We start from the raw sequence: 20,566 nt of genomic DNA, 5'->3' as shown, positions 1-20,566 counted from the left end.
ATGGAAATGTTACATCAGCTATATGTCTTCTTGTGAACATGGTATTGTGGATATAATTATGTTGGCCTACTGTAACGAAGATTGCACAATCATATTGATGCATTGTGCACACTCAGACACCTAGCTTCAGACCACAGCTAGGATCTTGTCGGGACATTGGGCTTACACAGATGGATTCTTACACAGATGGATTCTTACACAGATGAATCCTTACACAGATGGATCCTTACCCAGATGGATGCTTAAACTAGATATATAGTAGGATCCATCTGCATAAACCCAATGTCCCTACAAGATTCTTGTGGTCCGAAGTTATTAGACATCATGTGCAAATCATGCAAGTGACTGACTAATGTCAATTGGACATTTGGGTAAAAATTCAAGTATCATGCGCTGCATCATGCTGTTCTTCTGTAGTTAGTCTGTGTGAGGAAGGAGTGGTGCATGACGATAGCGAAGATGATGTATCCTTAAAGAGAGAGAGTGTCCATGCTGAGTTGTGAGTTTCTCCTCCCGCGGTATAAAAGCTCACCTCTCTCCATCCTGCCGCAGTCTGCATCCGGTTTAGAGATGAGCTACCCACTGGACCACCTCTACGGCCACGGCTCCTACCGCAGGGCACCACAGGGCCTCTCTGCCCGGCCTGCCGCTTCTCTCTCCTCCTCCGGCTTCCACTCCCAGCCCTGGACGACCTCTCAGCGCCGCCGCCAGGTCTACAGCCAGACACCCTCCGCCGACAGCTTGGAGATCTTTAACGGCGACATGACTCGGAGGAACGAGAAGGAGATTCTGCAGACACTCAATGACCGTTTCGCCGGCTACATCGACAAGGTGCGGAACCTCGAGCTGATGAACTTGAATCTGGAGCAGGAAGCGGCTGCGCTGCGACAGAGCCAGACCGGGCGCGCTACCGTGGGAGAGCACTATGAGCGCGAGCTGGGGAACCTGAGGGGTCTGGTTCAGCAGCTGACCGGGGAGAAGGCACGCGCACTCTTGGAGCAAGACCACCTGGAAGAGGATATCCAGCATGTGCGGACCAGGCTCGAGGACGAGGCACGCAGCAGGGAGGAGCTGGAAGCCAAGGCACGCCTCGTGAACAAGTATGTGGATGAGTCTGGGCTCGCACGGCTAGAGCTGGACAAGAAGCTGAGCGCGCTGCAGGAAGAAGCCGCGTTCCTGAAGAAGAACCACGAGGAGGAGGTGGCGGAGCTGCTAGCACAGATCCAGGGTGCACAGGTGAACTTCGAGGCTCGAGACACAATCAAGGCGGACGTCACGAACGCCCTGCGGGAGATCCGCGCTCAGCTTGATGGACACGCGACCAAGAGCGCAACGCACGCGGAGGAATGGTTCAAAGGTGAGAGGCGCAACTTTATATCAATCTACCTTTACCTGGTTTTACTCAGCGATGTGTCAGTGTGAGAAAGCCTGGTTTATAGAGTTTTAGGGCTCTGATGTTACGGTGCAGTTTGCTGTCCATGGTGCTGAACTTTGGAGGAGTTGGCTATGGATCTCGTTTGTTTTATTATCAAATAGGCTCTTGGTACATTGTGGTGCATAGCCTATAGCCTATTATCAATCCTATTTGGGACATTGATTCGTTGTAAGGTCACCATTTGAAGCAAACTGTATTCGACTCTAGGCTATATATTCAGTTAAATCACTGCATAAACATCATCCAGTGCGCACCAATGACTGTAATGATAGCTTGTGTTACCCAAGGGTAGTATCGAATTGAACCATTCATAGTTATGGAATTATAGGCTCTGATTGCATTTGGAAAAATAAAAGATGTGAATAATGTGGTGAAATAGCCTACTGGTTTATTTTATGGAGAGGAGAAAGTGTTCTGTCTGGTGTAAATTTGTATCTGCTACAGTCCTGTTTTGAAGCCTTATCGCTGCTCTGAGTCTGATCATGCATTCCTGCCGCAGACAACTATGAGTCAGCAGTATTAGGTCCCTAGAAACACTGATGCCGCATTCTAGTGTCCTTGGAAATGTATCTTGCCAAGAAAGCATCGGACCTCCCCCCCCCCCAATCCCTACATCATAAGATATTAAATATGTCTCTCAATCATTCCCGACGTGGCACTGGTGAATGCACGTTACAACCCCATAATTAGATATATTTTGCAACTCAAAGTCACATATCTTATCTCACCGTCCTACCTTTTCTTATAACTTGCAGTCTCTTGAGTGTCATGCCATGTTCCTACCACAAGGGGAGCGCTCCTCTGCAGAGTCAGACGCCGCAGGGTGAGATGACACGTATAGCGGGCGTCTGAGTACAGTGCATATTAATGTGTATTAATGTGACCATAGAAATATAATCAATGGATTATATTTCTATTAATGTGACTGTGGGGGTTTGCCTGTGTTTGGTGATTATGTGTTTGAGGATGTTGTGGCCCTGCGTGTGTGGTTTCCAGTGAGTGTTGTGTATGTTTTCTAACCTTCATAACATTATATCATTTCCTGAGGGCTACTGCCTCTACCTGAGAGAAGAGATCAGAGGGCAATAACAATAAGATCAGGGCTAATGCAGGCCTCCACCTCTAGCTCAGCCATCAGGGTCATGACCTGTCCCCATAGATCCACAAGCAATGCTAATGTTTCCTAACTATGGTATGTACCAGTGTTGGTGCTAGAATTAGGATTAGAGACCTGAGTTAAACTCTCTGAATGGATGGATAAATGTTGTGCATGGCTTGATTTGTACTGGTCCACCACCTCACTGAGTTAACAGTCCTCCTACCAGTGACCATTTCCCCTCTTTGTAGCTCTGCAGCCGACTGTGATGGAGCTGTCCAGCTGACTCTGGCAGCATGTTGTTCAGTGTCCTGTAGCTGAGTCAGACCTCAGACAGACAGACAGACAGGCACTGTCAAGGTTACTCCTGGAGGAGAGAATTTGTGTTTTCAATGACCGACCTCTGTGGTGGTCACGAAGGAAAAGAGACAATGAGAGGATACAAGGAAAGGACACTATCTGAGAGTTTAGGGTTGTTATAGCCCCTGTCTCTATGACCTCTAAAACCCTGTCTCTGACCCTGTTCCCCAACCTCACACCTCTCCCAAACCCCTGTAGTGCGTATGGAGCGGTTGGCAGATGCAGCTCACTCTAACACAGATGCGATCCGTGGTGCCCAGGATGAGATAGCAGAGTACAGACGGCAGCTTCAGAGCCGCACCATCGAACTGGAGACCCTCAGAGGAACCAAGGACTCCCTGGAGAGACAATGCATGGAGACTGAGGACAGACACCATGGAGATATCCACTCACTACAGGTACGTACACTCCTCTGCCGGTCTGGCTGTCTGTCTGGCTCTTCTCTTTCCCTGCACTTTGGCACGCATTTCTCACCAAAATGTGTGTGTGTGTAGGAGACCATTCGTCAGCTGGACGGTGAACTGAAGAGTACTAAGTGGGAGATGGCCAGTCAGCTGAGAGAATACCAGGAGCTGCTGAACGTCAAGATGGCTCTGGACATAGAGATAGCAGCTTACAGGTGGGTCAGAGGTTAAGGGTGGGGTATATTTTTTTGTTAGTGCACTCATGCAGACTCAGATTATCACAGAATAACTACTGATATGTTTTTGAACAGGAGACTGTATTGACACACACAATTCAGACTGTACTTCCTGTGTTCTTCCCCTAAACAGGAAGTTGCTGGAAGGGGAGGAGACTCGGTTCATACCTGGGCCAAGCCTGTACTCCTACTCCTCTGCCCACCTGAAGCTGAAGGGGGAGGAGCTCTCAGACACAGTCATACTGGAGGAACAGACGGATGAGACACAGGTCACTGAGGTGACAGAGGAAGCAGAAGATGAGGAAGAGGAAAAGGGAGAGGGAGAAGAGACAGAAAAGGTAGAAGAGAAGGAGGAAGAGGAAGAGGGAGAAAAGGAGGAGGAAGAGGATGAGACCAAAGCTGAGGCAGAAGAGGGAGAAGGAAAAGGAGTTGAGGATAAGGGGGGAGAGGAAGAGGAGGCAGGTGAGGAGAAAGAGGAAGAGAAGTCTAAGTCACCTGAGAAGGCTGCTTCTTCTCCATCCAAATCTCCCCCCAAAACCCCCCAGCCCAAATCTCCTGCCCCCAAATCACCTGAACCAAAATCACCCCAAGCCAAATCTCCCCTCCCCAAATCACCTGCCAAATCTCCCGCCCCCAAATCACCTGAATCCAAATCACCCCAAGCCAAATCTCCCCTCCCCAAATCACCTGCCAAATCTCCCGCCCTCAAATCACCTGAATCCAAATCACCCCAAGCTAAATCTCCCCTCCCCAAATCACCTGCCAAATCTCCCGCCCCCAAATCTCCCACAGCTGTCAAATCACCAACATCTCCCCCCAGCAAATCCCCAGAGTCTAAGTCTCCCCCTCCCAAATCCCCCCTCCCAAAGTCTCCTGAACCCAAGTCCCCCATCCAGGAGAAGGCCAAGCCCCCTGCAGAAGACAAACTGGCCAAGCAGGAGAAGAAAGAGAAGGAACAACCCCAGCCTGTAAAGGAGGAAAAGAAACAAGAGCCAGAACCCAAGGAGAAAGAGAAGAGTGAGAGCCAACCTAAAGAGGAGAAGGTTGAGGAGAAGACAGAAAAACCAGATCCCAAGGAGAGCAAGCCAGAGGAGAATCCCAAGAAGACTGAGACCCCAACACCTGCCTCCCCTGCTGCCACCCCGGCCAAGCCTGCAGAGGAAAAGCCCGCCCCCGTCAAGGAGAGCCACGGCCCTGCTAAGAAAGAAGAGGAGAAACAAGCCAAAACAGATGACACACCCCAGGTAGAGGTGAAGCCTGCCCTCAAAGAATCACCACAGAAAACAGAGAGCACAAAGGAGGAGAAGAAAGCAGAGCCCAAAGAGGAGGTGAAGAAGGAGGATAAGAAGGAGGACAAGGAAGACAAGAAGGAGGCCTCTAAAGCATCCGACAGTAAAGAGGCAAAGGATACGAAGGAGGTAGGGAAGGCAGAGAAGGCCAAGAAATCTTCTAGCACTGAAGTCAAAGATGAGAAATCTTCTAGCACTGAGGTCAAAGACGAGAAATCTTCTAGCACTGAGGTCAAAGACGAGAAATCTTCTAGCACTGAGGTCAAAGACGAGAAATCTTCTAGCACTGAGGTCAAAGACGAGAAATCTTCTAGCACTGAGGTCAAAGACGAGAAATCTTCTAGCACTGAGGTCAAAGACGAGAAATCTTCTAGCACTGAGGTCAAAGACGAGAAATCTTCTAGCACTGAGGTCAAAGATGAGAAATCTTCTAGCACTGAGGTCAAAGACGAGAAAGCCAAGAAGTGAGTCACTAACACACTGCGTATGAGCCAGAAGAGAGAGAGAGACGCCAAAGAACTATATCGGGGCGGGATGGGAGGGGGGAAGGGACGCTACTGAAGCCCTGAGCAGCCTTTGTAAAGGGAAGCCAGAGCATAGCAGAGCAGAGCAGGAGACAAACAGTAAACACACAAAGCAATAGCTTTTCTCTAGTTACTATCCCCCAGGTACTCAACCCTGATATGATGCTTCTTCTAATCTATGACTGTAGTGAATGCAGAATGCTCTAAACTCTATCTGAATTGTGTCTATCTGACTGCCCGTCAATAATAACAAGTGCATTAAAACAGCAGCATCGCCTTGGCTGGGAGCACAGCACAGGGCCATGCACCTTCTGAAGCCTTCAAGGGTAGCGATGTCAACAAATGTCTATAAAAGATTGTGACAGATCAATATATTGTACTGTATGTGTATATTTATGAAGATATAAATGCGTATATTATATTAACGACTATAAAAAGCAGAGAAGGACTACAAACCTGCTCATTGTGCATCTTAAACAGCTCCCTGTCTGATGGTTGTGCTGACTCACTGTGCTGTGGTCAGTAATGATACCTAGGCCAGTGAGGAGAACTCTGAAGTCAGGGATGACTGTGCTATGTATAAACTGTTGAGAGTATGCAATACAAACTGATGAACTAATAAAGGTTAAAACCGAAAGATTTCTGTGTGTTGTCATTATTATATTACTCTAATACAAATGCAAAGAGATACTGTATTACTCTGGTGTGAATGATACTGATGGCTGCTGTGATGGTCTTGACGTAACCTGATGTGCTCAATTTGAGAGAGAAAAAGTAGCTCGCTTAAATAGATCATTTACTGGTACAGTACTAAGATACTGAACTAAATGATGTAAATGCTATAGCATGTCTATTCCTCTCATGTACATTTCAGCATACACACTACGAAGAAAGGAACAGTTCTGAACAGTACAATGTCTGAGTGCTAAGGTGGTATGAAGAGAAGCACAGTGGAGGGGAGGAAGATGAGGTGTGTGTGAGAGGGAGGATGTTGAGGTGTGAGAGGGGTGTGGGTCTCCTAAAACACTGTGTGTGTGTGTGTTGTGCTGCATTGCGGCTGAGGGGTGCAGTGACCGGTGTTGCAGCACCCTCCCAACATTGCTCTCTCCTCCCCTTCACTCCCTGCTCTGACGTCGTCTAACTTGGGCTCATACATACATCCGGAGGTGATCTGGAGAATAGAGCTACCTGAACAGAACTGTTCCCCTCTTCCACACAACATCCTAGACTTAGAGAATACAGCTGCCCCTTCACATCTCTCTCTTGTCCTTAGGTTAGGTCTTTCCTTATCTCACCTCTCCCTTCTTTTACCTCTCTCTCTCTCTCTCTCTCTCACACACACACACTATACCTGCTCTACAACGCCAGCCTGCTAAAACAGTAACCATAAAGTAGAGATACTGCAGTAACCTGCCCATCCAGGGAAGAATCTACACACGCTAATCTGAAGATCTATGCAAGTGCTGCAAAAGAGCACTGTATGAGAAGTGCTAAAAAAAACACCCCCTTTATTTCAGAACAGAAAAAGGTCTATTCTTGACTTTGATATCAGTTTCAGACTGTCTCTGTCATTTCCTTGATGTAACACAGTGGTCCATAATCATCATGGAAACAACATTAGTCAGCTGCACTGGGGGACAGTGGTTGTGATATGCTGTGTAGTTGCTGACAGGTGTATAAAATTGAGAACACAACCATGCAATCTCCATAGACAAACATTGACAGTAGAATGGCCTTATTGAAGAGCTCAGTGACTTTCAACGTGGCACCGTCAAAGGATGCCACCTTTCCAACAAGTTAGTTTGTCAAATTTCTGCCCTGGTCAAGTGCTGTTATTGTGAAGTGGAAACGTTTAGAAGCAACAAGGGCCCTACTGTTGAAGTGGTAGGCCACACAAGCTTACAGAACGGGACAGCCCAGTGCTGAAACGCGTAAAAATTGTCTGTCCTTGGTTGCAACACTCACTACCGAGTTCCAAACTGTCTCTGGAAGCAACGTCAGCACAAGAACTGTTCGTTGGGTTTCCATGGCCGAGCAGCCATACACAAGCCTAAGATCACCACGCGCAATGCAGAGAGTTGGCTGGAGTGGTGTAAAGCTCACCGCCATTGAACACTGGAGCAGAGGAAGCGCATTCTCTGGAGTGATGAATCATGCTTCACCATCTGGCAGTCTGACGGACAAATCTGGGTTTGGCGGATGCCAGGAGAACGCTACCTGCCCCAATGCATAGTGCCAACTGTTAAGTTTGGTGGAGAAGGAATAATGGTCTGGGGCTGTTTTTCATGGTTCAGGCTAGGCCCCTAAGTTCCAGTGAAGGGAAATCTTAACGCTACAGCATACAATGACATTCTAGACGATTTTGTGCTTCCAATTTCGTAGCAACAGTTTGGGGATGGCCCTTTCCTTTTTCAACACAACAATGCCCCCGTGCACAAAGCAAAGCCAATACAGAAATGGTTAGTAAAGATCGGTGTGGAAGAACTTGACAGGCCTGCACAGAGCTCTGACCTCAACCCCATCGAACACCTTTGGGATGAATTGGAACGCCGAGTGCGAGCTAGGCCTAATCGCCCAACATCAGTGCCCGACCTCACTAACGCTCGTGGCTGAATGAAAGCAAGTCCCCGCAGTAATGTTCCAACATTTAGTGGAAAGTCTTCCCAGAAGAGTGGAAGCTGTTATAGCAGAAAAGGGGGGGGACCAACTCCATATTAATGCCTCTGATTTTGGAATGAGATGTTCGACAAACAGGTGTCCAGATACTTTTGGCCATGTAGTGAATCTCCCTGAATTCTGACAGGATATCATCATGTTCGTTAAGTTTCTCCTTGAATTATTTTCTGATGATCATTCTCCTTGGTGTTGTAATGTGATCTCTTTATGTCTGATGGATGACTGGGTATTAACAGGACACACAACCTGCAGCAAAAACATCCTCAGAACACCACTTCCCCTAATGATCACCATGGTATGGAACCCACAAAACACCTCGGCTACATCCTAACAGTGGCAAGCTTGTCCTGGAGGAGAGAGCGCTACTGGGGCTCTGTGATGCTGCACTAATGTCAGATTACATCCAGAGCAATAATCAAGTGGTCCTATATTATTCAACAGCTCTTGCCACACTGCAAGTACAGGATAGGGAACACATTTAATCATCTCTTACTACACTGTAAATACATGATAGGAAACACAATTAACCAGCTCTTATTACACTATAAATACAGAATAGGGAACACATTTCTAAGTGTGTGTGTGATAGTGTATATGCTGTATTTCCAGGACCAATAGGAACGAGTCATCTTAGCGAAGTGCTGAGCCATGATAATAAAGGACATAACAATGTGATCTGATGCAGAGAGAGAGAGAGAGAGAGAGAGAGAGAGAGAGAGAGAGCGGGGAGAAAGAAAAAGGGATGGCAGGGAGAGATGAGGAAATACATATGTACTAGCTAAAAGAGGAGAGATAATTCATAGTAGAATAAAGCTGAGCATAAATCAGTCAGCAGTGAATAACATTAAAAAAGACAAAGAACTTGCAGATCCAAACAAGATCACTAGCTTTTTATTGACCAACCGACACACAGAATGTGTCAAACAGTGTGTTAAACAAACAAGATATGGGGATATGAGGGCAGGGGCATGACAGAGGGTAAATTCAGAAGAAGCCTTGAGGTAGGGTAAGAGATCTGGGGTGAGGGGGTCAGGGGTGAAGGGGTAAAGGAGAGGTCAGCGGTGACTGAAGAAGCCCTGGGGGTGGTTGTACTTGAACGGCTTCAGACGGTTCGGACCCCTGAAACACAACCAGAGAGAAACACATTGTCAGAGATATTTTTTGTGAGTGAGTGAGAGAGAAGTGTGTGAGTGTCAAATCAAATCACATTTTATTGGTCGCATACACATATTTAGCAGATGTTATTGCGGGTGTAGCGAAATGCTTGTGTTCCTAGCTCCAACAGTGCAGTAATATCTAATACACGCACACACGCACGCACACACACACTACCAGTCAAATGTTTGGACACATACTCATTCAAGGGTTTTTCTTTATATACTATTTTCTACATTGTAGAATAATAGCGAAGACATCAAAACTATGAAATAACACATATGGAATCATATCGTAAGCAAAACATTTATATATTTTTTGCTTTGATGACAGCTTTCCACACTCTTGGCATTCTCTCAACCAGCTTCATCTGGAATGCTTTTCCAACAGTCTTGAAGGAGTTACCACATATGCTGAGCACTTGTTGGCTGCTTTTCCTTCAATCTGCGGTCCAACTCATCCCAAACCATCTCAATTTGGTTGAGGTTGGGTGATTGTGGAGTCCAGGTCATCTGATGCAGCAATCCCATCACTCTCATTCTTGGTCAAATAACCCTTACACAGCCTGGAGGTGTGTTGGGTCATTGTCCTGTTGAAAAACAAATGATAGTCCCACTAAGCACAAACCAGATGGGATGGCGTATCGCTGCAGAATGCTGTGGTAGCCATGCTAGTTAAGTGTGCATTGAATTCTAAATAAATCACAGACGGTGCTTTGCTGGTGAAACTATCACACCTCCTCCATGCTTCACGGTGGGAACCACACATGCGGAGATCATCCGTTCACCTACTCTGCGTCTCACAAAGACACGGCAGTTGGAACGAAAAATCTCAAACTTGTACTCAGACCAAAAGGACAGATTTCCACCGGTCTAAATGTCCATTGCGCGTGTTCCTTGGCCCAAGCATATCTCTTGTTATTATTGGTGTCCTTTAGTAGTGGTTTCTATGCAACAATTCGACCATGAAGGCCTGATTCACGCAGTCTCCTCTGAACAGTTGATGTTGAGATATGTCAGTTACTTGAACTCTGTGAAGCATTTATTTGGGCTGCAATTTGAGGTGGAGTTAACTCTAATGAACATATCCTCTGCAGCAGATGTAACTCTGGGTCTTACTTTCCTGTGGCGGTCCTCATGAGAGCCAGTTTCATCATAGCGCTTGATGGTTTTTGCGACTGCGCTTGAAGAAACTTTAAAAGTCCTTGAAATTTTCCGATTTGACTGACCTTCATGTCTTAAAGTAATGATGGGCTATCGTTTCTCTCTGCTTATTCGAGCTGTTCTTGCCATAATATGGACTTGGTCTTTTACCCAACAGGGCTATCTTCCGTATACCACCCCTACCTTGTCACAACACAACTGATTGTCTGAAAAGCATTAAGGAAAGAAATTCCACAAATATATTTTTTTAAAAGCACACCTGTTAATCGAAATGCATTCTAGGTGACTAACTCATGAAGCTGGTTGAGAGAATGCCAAGAGTGTGTAAAGCTGTCATTTTATTTTTATTTAACTATGCAAGTCAGTTGACAATGGCGGCCTACCAAAAGGCAAAAGGCCTTCTTCGTGGACGAGGGCTGAGATTAAAAATGTTAATAAATTAAATAAAAGTCATCAAGGCAATGGGTGGCTTCTTTGAAGAACCTCAAATATATAATATATGTTGATTTGTTTAACACTTTTTTAGTTACTACATGATTCCATTTGTGTTATTTCATAGTTTCGATGTCTTCATTATTATTCTACAATGTACAAAATAGTCAAAATAAAGAAAAACCCTTGAATGAGTTGGTGCGTCCAAACTTTAGACTGGTACTGTGTGTGTGTGTGCGTGTGTGTGTGCACATACATACAGTGCATTCGGAACGTATTCAAACCCCTTCACTTTTCCACATTGTTATGTTACAGCCTTATTTTAAAATTGATGAAATTGTTATTTCCCCTCAATCTACACACAATACCTCATAATAGCAAAAACAGGTTAGAATTTTTTGCTAATTTATAAAAAACGACTGAAGGGGACAAAATGGCGCCGTAGAGAGAACACTGTGTTTCAGCGAGCTCCCGTGGCATTCGTAAATTTATATTCTTTCATTAATCTCCTAGCTTGAAAAAGTGGTAGAATTGGCTAAATAAGTTATCCTGCAATGAGTCTTGACGGTTATTTCTCAAAAATCTCCGACAACATGCCCAGCAGAGCTACTAAGAACTCGACCAAAACCACCATCCCTGTAGATGTGCAGGAGGAGCTAGCTTACGTTAGCGAAGCTAACACCGTTGCGGATCCAGGCACAATGGACCTGGTGATTCAAAAGATGACGGACAACATTACTAAAGTGATCGATGTTAAGATAAGAACGGTCTTGGAAGCAATAGCAGGCCATTCAGCTGAATTACAGAGGGTGGTCAAACGTGTCGATGAGGCGGAAGGAAGAATTGCTACAGTGGAAGCTTCAACTACATCTATGGACACTAAGATGAAAGCACTTGAAAAACAGGTGCGCGAAATGGCGGAGCACATTGACGACTTGGATAATCGAGGACGCAGATGCAATATTCGTGTTGTGGGACTCCCGGAAAATTCTGAAGGAACACGTTCAGTAAATTTTTTTGAGGAATGGATCCCTGACTACTTACAAATGGACACTAAGGCTGGTCGTGTGAAGCTGGACAGAGCCCATCGCTCTCAAGCACCGATACCCGGTCCCAACCAGCGCCCACGGCCAGTGGTTATAAAGTTCCACAACTTCACCGACAAGCAGCGCGTTATGGATGCGGCTAGAAACATCGGCTCTGACGGTAGTCAACGTAAAGGTCCAAAGGTCTCATTCTTCAATGATTATTCCACAGCGGTTGTACGAAGACGCAAAGGGTTTGATGAGGCGAAGGCTCGACTCAGGAGAATGAAGATGGACTACGCACTGTTGTACCCGGCCACATTGAAGATTATGGTCAACGGATCGCCTAAGAAACTCTCCACACCTGCAGAGGCTGCTGCGTTTATTGACTCTCTCGGGTAAATATCTTTAAGCTGCGCCGCCGCAGTATTGGATAACTTTATTATCTTCTTTGAATCTGATCATGAAACAGTGGTGTGAGTTCTCACATGCTCCGGTTCAGTAATATTCGTATTTTTATTATTTTTCTTGCTAAAGTAACTGCCGCTATAGCTCAGGCTGAGATATGGGTGAATCTATATTGGTGCCCAGGCTTGGTTTTAGGTGGAAGAGCCTCAATCTTCATATATTGATTTTCATTTTCATATGTATAAAGGACGAGGCTATTGAGTGGCAATGCAGACTTAAGAGTCTACATTGGAAAGTTGAAATCCCCTGCATGTTAGCTAGTGGGAAAACCCCCTTTTGGATCTTTACATGTTTAATTTTTGGGTTTAGTATAGTTAGAGTTCAGGGTTCATATCGTTTGTTTATGCTCGGTGAGATAGAAGAGAGTTCAACACATGGAAAAAGGTACCACCCCATTTTTACGGTGGGATTCAGTCTGAATATGAAACGGTCAAAGTGCAATGGCAGGTAACACACTGCGGGTATGTACATGGAACATTAGAGGGAGCCATAATCCCATTAAAAGGAAGAAGGTACTGTCGTTTTTGAAAAAAGAAAATATTGATATTGCCCTGTTGCAAGAAACTCATTTGGATGATAAGGAGCATCTGAAATTACAACAAGGGGGGTTTGGTCAAGTGTTTTTCTCATCATTTACATCCAGAAGTAGAGGTGTAGCAATTCTTGTGAAAAAGAACTTACCACTTAAGGTCTTGAATTGTGTGAAAGATAAATTTGGTCGCTTTGTTATAATTAATGGTACTTTACAAGGGCAGAAAATCTCCATAATGAATATTTACTTTCCCCCTGCCCACCCCTCTGATTTCCTCACTAAGGTATTTCTAGACTTTTCAGAATTAAACTCAGACACTGCAGTGGTTGGAGGAGATTTTAATTGTTTGTTGAACCCCCTTATTGATAAGTTTCCCAGCGGTATAGCTTCACTCTCTCCTCGAGCTAAGTCACTTAAAGCTATTTGTGATGATCTGGGGTATGCGGATGTTTGGAGAACTTTTCACCCCTCCAACAGAGAGTTCACTTTTTTCTCTGCACCTCATGGATGTCAGACTAGAATAGATTACTTTTTTATGCCCAGGACGTCTTTGCAGTCTGTTTTATCCGCTAGGATAGGAAGTATAGTCATATCTGATCATGCGGAGGTGATCCTGGACATAAAACTCAACGGGGCATTCAATCTGTCAAGACATTGGAGGTTGAATACAACCATCCTTAAAGACCATACGTTCACATCATATTTTATTACAGAGTTTAAAGCATTTTTCTCTATTAACTCTCAATCAACAGATAATCCCTCGCTCCTTTGGGAAACCTGTAAAGCGTACGCCAGGGGTCTGATTATGTCATACACAGCCACTAAGAGGCGGAAAAAGCGTGAAAAGCAAAAAAGGTTAGAGGGTGAATTGGGAACTAAAGAGAAGGACTACATTAAAACTCCCACGCCTGCCCTATTAAAGGAAATATCAGTTCTTAGATCAACGTTGGACTCTCTCCTAACACAGGACGCTGAAAAGAAAATGGGATTTGTCAGGCAAAAGCTATATGAACATGGCGATAAGCCAGGAAAGTACTTGGCGTACCTAGCTAAAAAGAGAGCTGACTCACAGTCAATTGCTACTATTACTGATTCGGATGGCAATCATTTATATGAAAATAAATTGATAAATGACTCATTTAAGAAATTTTATGCAAATCTTTATGCCTCAGAACTGCCAAATGACGCACCCAAATTAATGGAGAATTTCTTTTCTAAGATTGAGCTCCCTACTATCTCCGAAGAACAGAGGTCTCTCCTTAATGCCCCTATCACCGAGGAAGAGATAATGTTCGCAATTAAGAATCTGCAAAACGGTAAGGCTCCAGGACCAGACGGGTTTGGTAGTGAATTCTATAAAGAGTTTCATGGCCTGATCCTTGAGCCATTGCGTGATATGTTTAACCACTCATTTTCAAATGACCAGCTCCCTCAAACGCTGAGGGAAGCCAACATATCACTTATTCTTAAAAAGGGAAAATGTCCAGAGTCTTGTTCCTCGTACAGGCCAATTTCCCTTCTGAATGTGGATAGAAAATTACTTTCTAAAATTCTAGCCACAAGATTAGAGGACTCACTGCCACTAATTGTGAAAGGAGACCAAACTGGCTTTATTAAGGGCCGTAAGTCGTGCAACAATGTCAGGCGGCTTCTTAATGTAATTCAAGCCTACCGACAAAGTGCTAGGGATGGTCTTGTGCTCTCCCTAGATGCTGAGAAAGCATTTGATCGTGTGGAGTGGTCTTACCTACTCTTTGCTCTAAATAAATTTGGTCTAGGGGACAACTTTATAAAATGGGTGAAAGTTTTATATGATGATCCTCAGGCTGCTGTCCTTACTAATGGGCTAAGGTCAAATAGCTTCTCTATATACAGAGGTACCAGACAGGGCTGCCCTTTGTCCCCCCTCCTATTTGCACTCGCTATGGAACCACTGGCCGAGGCCATCAGGGTAACGCCTGCTATACAGGGGCTGCTCATTGGTGATGTTCACCATAAAATAAGCTTGTATGCTGATGATGTCCTGATATTCATCTCTAATCCCGAGACCTCAACTACATCTCTTATTAATATTATTCAATTATTCAGCGAATTCTCAGGCTACAAGATTAACTTAACTAAATCAGAGGCTATGCCACTTGGTAGCCTTCACTCTGTACCTAATACTTCTCCCCCCTTCCCTTTTAAATGGTCTCCCTCAGGCTTTACGTATCTGGGTATATTTGTAACTCCTAAATTCCAGCAAATGTACAAAGCCAATTTTGTTCCCTTGTTTGATACAATAAGACAGGATCTGGAGCGCTGGAACTCTCTCCCGATTTCTTGGTTGGGTAGAATATCCCTCTTGAAAATGAACATTTTACCTAGACTACTTTACCCAATCCAAATGATCCCAGTATTACTCTCCAATAAGATAATAAAGGATGTAAATGGATGGCTAAGTTCCTTCATATGGAGTAAACGCAAGCCAAGGCTTAAGATGGCAATATTGCAGCTGCCAAGTTCTATGGGGGGCTTGGATCTGCCAATATCAGGTTCTATCAGTGGTGTGCCCACCTATGTTATATTTCTGATTGGATCACAAACGATGACTCCTCTATTTGGTTAGACATTGAGACTTCTCTTTCAAAATACCCCTTACAGGATCTTTTATTTTTCAGAAGTTTCAAGTCTGTAGAAGATCACTGCAATAATCCTATTACACTTAACACACTCAAGGTTTGGAGGTCAGTTCAGCGCTTCCTGGGAAGGTCCAAACTAACCTCTGCTCTTACCCCAATTCTTAACAACCCAGATTTTGGTCCAGGATTGCTGGATGCTGGCTTTAACTTTTGGCTTAATAAGGGCATACGCAGACTAAATGACTTATTTGCTGATAAGATTCTATTGTCATTTGAGCAGATGGTGGAGAAATATCGACTCCCAAAGCAGGACTTTTTCCGCTTCCTACAAGTAAGACATTATATTGTGAAGAGCACCACCTTAATTGGTAACCCTGATATGTCTGTCATTGAGAGAATGCTTTTTTTTCCACAAAGGAAAATGTCTGTAAGTCTGTTTTATGATGCTTTAAGGTCCTTTCCTGCTGTCGACACACAGAGGGTGAAACAAGTGTGGGAGAAAGAATTGTCTGTGACTATTGACGAAGAGATGTGGGAGGACATTTGGAGATATGCAAAAACAATATCTATATGTAATCGTACTAAAGCAATCCAATTAAGAATAATACACAGATTGCATATATCCCCAAATCGCAGACATGCCTTTAGCCCCTCTTCCTCTTCTCCTCAGTGTCTTAAATGCAAAACTGATACAGGCACCCTAACACATTGTTTATGGTCATGTACCAAAATACAACGATACTGGTCTGGTGTTCTGCAAGAAATTGAAAAGATCCTAGGGGTTGATCTAGAATTGGACCCAGTTTCGTTACTGTTAGGTCTCCCTAGTAGGCATGTTACTTCTGTGAGTAAGAGGAGGCTTTACAACATCCTTACCTTTGCTGCAAGGAAAAACATCCTTTTACGGTGGATTAGTGATAAGGTTCCTTCTATTAAAGATTGGCATAAGATACTTTTTGAATGGGTGCCTCTGGAATATCTGACATGTACATTGCATTCTAAAACAGATCAGTTCTACAAAGTGTGGGAACCCTATCTAAATTACCTAGAACCTGAGGTATCAGCTATTATGCTGCAAGGATTCTCTTAGAATGGTGGTGATCTATGTATTCAGAATTACACTATGTTCCATGTGTGGAATCTAACTTCTTAGTTTAAACCGAGCTTTTTTTGTTTAATTTCTGTTTGTAAGTTTGTTTAAAATGTGTGTATTGAGAGACGCAATGATGGGGATAGGGTGGGAGAAGCGGGGGGAGGAGGATGGTGTGCGTATGTGTGTGTATGTATATGTATATGTGTATATATAAATGTATGCGCAGGTATGTGTAGGCGGGTGCTGTTTTTCTTTGTTGTTTTTTTTGCCTGGTCTCTGTTGTTGTATCTCTTTAATATGGGTGAAAATTGTGAAATTCCAATAAAAATACTGTTAAAAAAAAAAAAACGACTGAAATGTCACATTTACATAAGTATTCAGACCCTTTACTCAGTAATTTGTTGAAGCACCTTTGGCAGCGATTACAGCCCGAGTCTTCTTGGGTATGACGCTACAAGCTTGGCACACCTATATTTGGGCAGTTTCTCAAATTCATCTCTGCAGATCCTCTGTCCGGTTGGATGGCGAATGTCGCTGCACTGCTATTTTCTAGTTTCTCCTGATATGTTTGACTGGGTTCAAGTCCGGGCTCTGGCTGGGCCACTCAAGGACATTCAGAGACTTGTCACGAAGCCACTCCTGCATTGTCTTGGCTGTGAGCTTAGGGTCGTTGTCCTGTTGGAAGGTGAACCTTCACCCCAGTCTGTCCTGAGCGGTCTGGAGCAGGTTTTCATCAAGGATCTCTCTGTACTTTGCTCTGTTCATATTTCCTTCGATCCTGACTAGTCTCCCAGTCCCTGCCGCTGAAAAAAATCCCCACAGCATGATGCTGCCACCACGCTTCACTGTAGGGATGGTGCCAGGTTTACTCCAGAAGTGACACATGGCATTCAAGCCAAAGAGTTCAATCTTGGTTTCACCAGACCAGATCATTTTGTCCTTTAGGTGCCTTTTGGCAAACTCCAAGCGGGCTGTCATGTTCCTTTTACTGAGGAGTGGCTTCCGTCTGGCCACTCTACCATAAAGGGCTGATTGGTGGAGTGCTGCAGAGATGGTTGTCCTTCTGGAAGTTTCTCCCAATTCCACAGAGGAAGGAACTCCAGAGCTCTGACAGAGTGACCATCAGGTTCTTGGTCACCTTAGTGACCAAGGCCCTTTTCCCCGATTGCTCAGTTATGCCGGGTGGCCAGCTCTAGGAAGAGTCTTGGTGGTTCCAAACTTCTTCCATTTTAAGAATGATGGAGACCACTGTGTTCTTGGGGACCTTCAATGCTGCAGACATTTTTTTGTACCCTTCCCCAGATCTGTGCCGACACAATCCTGTCTCGGAGCTCTACGGACAATTCCATCGACCTCATGGCTTGGTTTTTGCTCTGACATGCACTGTCAACTGTGTGACCTTATATAGACGGGTGTGTGCTTTACCAAATCATGTCCAATTAATTTAACAGGTGGCCTCCAATCAAGTTGTAGAAACATCTCAAGGATGATCAACGGAAACAGGATGCACCCGAGCTTAAATTCGAGTCTCATAGCATAGGGTCTGAAACCTTATTTACATTGTAAAATAAAAAAATAAAAAATAAAAAAAATCGCGCTTTGTCATTATGGGGTATTGTGTGTCGATTGATCAAATAAAATTGTATTAGTCACATGCGCCGAATACAACAGGTGTAGTAGACCTTACAGTGAAATGCTTACTTACGAGCCCCTAACCGGCAGTACAGTTTCAAAAAATACAGATAAGAGATAAAAGTAACAAGTAATTAAAGAGGAGCAGTAAAAAATAATATATACAGGGGGGTGCCGGTACAGAGTCAATGTGCGGGGGCACCGGTTAGTTGAGGTAGTATGTACATGTAGGTAGAGTTAATTAATTAAAGTGACTATGCATAGACGACAAACATACTGCTCCACTGCAGCCCCGTCAATGAGAATGGGGGCGTGCTCTGTCCTCTTTTTCCTGTAGTCCACAATCATCTCATTTGTCTTGATCACATTGAGGGAGAGGTTTTTGTCCTGGCACCACACGGCCAGGTCTCTGACCTCCTCCATGTAGGCTCTCGTTGTTGTCGGTGATCAGGCCTACCACTGTTGTGTCATCGGCAAATAATGATGGTGTTGGAGTCGTGCCTGGCCGTGCAGTCATGAGTGAACAGGGAGTACAGGAGGGGGCTGATCACGCACCCCTGAGGGGCCCCTGTGTTGAGGATCAGCGTGGCAGATGTGTTGTTACCTACCCTTACCACCTGGGGGCGGCCTGTCAGGAAGTCCAGGATCTAGTTGCAGAGGGAGGTGTTAAGTCCCAGGGTGCTTAGCTTATTGATGAGCTTTGAGGGCACTATGGTGTTGAACGTTGAGCTGTCGTCTATGAATAGCATTCTCACATAGGTGTTCCTTTTGTCCAGGTGGGAAAGGGCAGTGTGGAGTGCAATAGAGACGGCATCATCTGTGGATCTGTTGGGGCGGTATGCAAATTGAGGTGGGTTTAGGGTGTCAGATAAGGTGGAGGTGATATGATCCTTATCTAACCTCTCAAAGCACTTCATGATGACAGAAGTGAGTGCTACAGGGCAATGGTCATTTAGCTCAGTTAACTTCACTTTCTTGAGTACAGGAACAATGGTGGACATCTTGAAGCAAGTGGGGACAGCAGACTGGAATAGGGAGAGATTGAATATGTCCGTAAACACTCGAGCCAGCTGGTCTGCACATGCTCTGAGGACACGGCTAGGGATGCTGCCTGGGCCGGTAGCCTTGCAAGGGTTAACTCACGTCGGCCACGAAGAATGAGAGCTCCCAGTCCTCGAGAGTGGCCCTTGCCGGCAGCACTGTGTTATCCTCAAAGCGGGCGAAGGTGTTGTTTAGCTGGTTCGGGAGCAAGACGTCAGTGTCCACGACGTGGCTGGTTTTCCCTTTATAATCTCAGATTGTCTAGAGCCCCTGCAACATACATCAAGATTGTTTTGATCACCAGGAATGGGATATGCTCTAGGTTGCCTCTGAGAACAACATCCCCTATATACTTCATGATGAACTCAGTCACCATGTGTCAGCGTATACGTCAATGTTATTCTCAGAGGCAACCTAGAGCATATCCCAGTCCTGGTGATCAAAACAATCTTGAAGCATGAATTCCAATTGGTCAGACCAGCGTTGAATAGACCGTGGCACAGGTACTTCTTGTTTGAGTTTCTGCCTATAGGAAGGGCGAATCCAGAATCCAGAGAATGGAGTCGTGATCTGATTTGCCGAAGGGAGGGCTGGGGAGGGCCTTGTAGCCATCCTGGAAGGAATAGTAACAATGTTTCAGAGTTTTTGAAGCGCGAGTATATGTCGGTGAAACTTTGGTAGCGCTTTCCTCAGATTTGCTTTATTAAAGTTCCCAGCTACAATCAATGTGGCCTCAGGATATGCGGTTTCCAGTTTGCACAAAGTCCAGCGTAGTTCCTTGAGAGCCGTTGTGGTATCAGCTTGAGGGGGAATATACATGGCTGTGACGATGACCGAAGACAATTATCTTAGGAGGTAATGCGATCAACATTTGATTGTGAGGTATTCTAGGTTGGGTGAAAAAAAGGACTTGAGTTCCTGTACATTACCACAATCTCGCCATGAGTAGGTAATCATGAAGCATACACCTCCACTTTTCTTCTTCCCTGAGTTCTTTATTCCTATCTGCGCGATGTACTGAGAACCCAGCTGGCTGTATGGAAGGGGACAGTATATCCGGAGAGAGCCATGATTCCGTGAAACAGAGTATGTTACAGTCCTTGAAGTCTCTCTGGAAGGAGATTCTCACCCTGAGCTTGTCTACTTTATTGTCCAGGGACTGAACATTAGCGAGTAATATACTCAGAAGCGGTGGATGGTGTGCACGCCTCCACTCCAAATACCTCTTCGCCACTGGCGGCGTCTTGGAGCAGCCACTGGGATAAGTTAAATTGCTTTGGGGGGTACCAACAAAGGATCCAATTCAGGAAAGTCGTATTTCTGGTCGAAACGCTGGCGAGTTACTGCCGCTCTGATTTCCAAAATGTATTTCTGGCTGTATGTA

At 44.9% G+C, this 20,566-nt stretch overlaps 2 protein-coding genes across 3 annotated transcripts in view; one reads left to right on the top strand and one right to left on the bottom strand.

Moving 5' to 3' along the window:
* The first annotated feature begins 570 nt into the window (after positions 1 to 570).
* LOC120062897 (neurofilament heavy polypeptide-like) lies at positions 571 to 5,288 on the top strand. Its single transcript, XM_039012963.1, has 4 exons — positions 571 to 1,357; positions 3,090 to 3,289; positions 3,386 to 3,510; positions 3,665 to 5,288. Exons 1-4 carry the CDS (start codon positions 571 to 573, stop codon positions 5,286 to 5,288), a joined length of 2,736 nt encoding a protein of 911 aa, XP_038868891.1.
* A 3,594-nt stretch (positions 5,289 to 8,882) lies between these two features.
* The window catches only part of LOC120063310 (THO complex subunit 5 homolog), a 36,849-nt gene continuing 25,165 nt past the window's right edge, over positions 8,883 to 20,566 (bottom strand). For both annotated transcript variants that reach the window (XM_039013614.1, XM_039013615.1), the window contains one exon: positions 8,883 to 9,139. In XM_039013614.1, coding sequence (XP_038869542.1) covers positions 9,076 to 9,139 — 64 coding nt within the window. In that variant the 3' untranslated portion in view covers positions 8,883 to 9,075. The remainder of the gene's footprint in view (positions 9,140 to 20,566) is intronic.

Source organism: Salvelinus namaycush, chromosome 18 (genome assembly GCF_016432855.1).
Source record: "Salvelinus namaycush isolate Seneca chromosome 18, SaNama_1.0, whole genome shotgun sequence".
NCBI lineage: Eukaryota > Metazoa > Chordata > Actinopteri > Salmoniformes > Salmonidae > Salvelinus > Salvelinus namaycush.
Note: the sequence above shows the minus strand (reverse complement) of the source record. Positions and strands in the feature narration are given on the sequence as shown.

Excerpts from the sequence above, each read along its gene's own strand:
- LOC120062897 (XM_039012963.1), top strand. The coding sequence starts at position 571 with ATGAGCTACCCACTGGACCACCTCTACGGCCACGGCTCCTACCGCAGG. Across the intron at positions 1,358-3,089 it reads CGCGGAGGAATGGTTCAAAG|TGCGTATGGAGCGGTTGGCA; the intron begins GTGAGAGGCGCA and ends AAACCCCTGTAG. Across the intron at positions 3,290-3,385 it reads GAGATATCCACTCACTACAG|GAGACCATTCGTCAGCTGGA; the intron begins GTACGTACACTC and ends GTGTGTGTGTAG.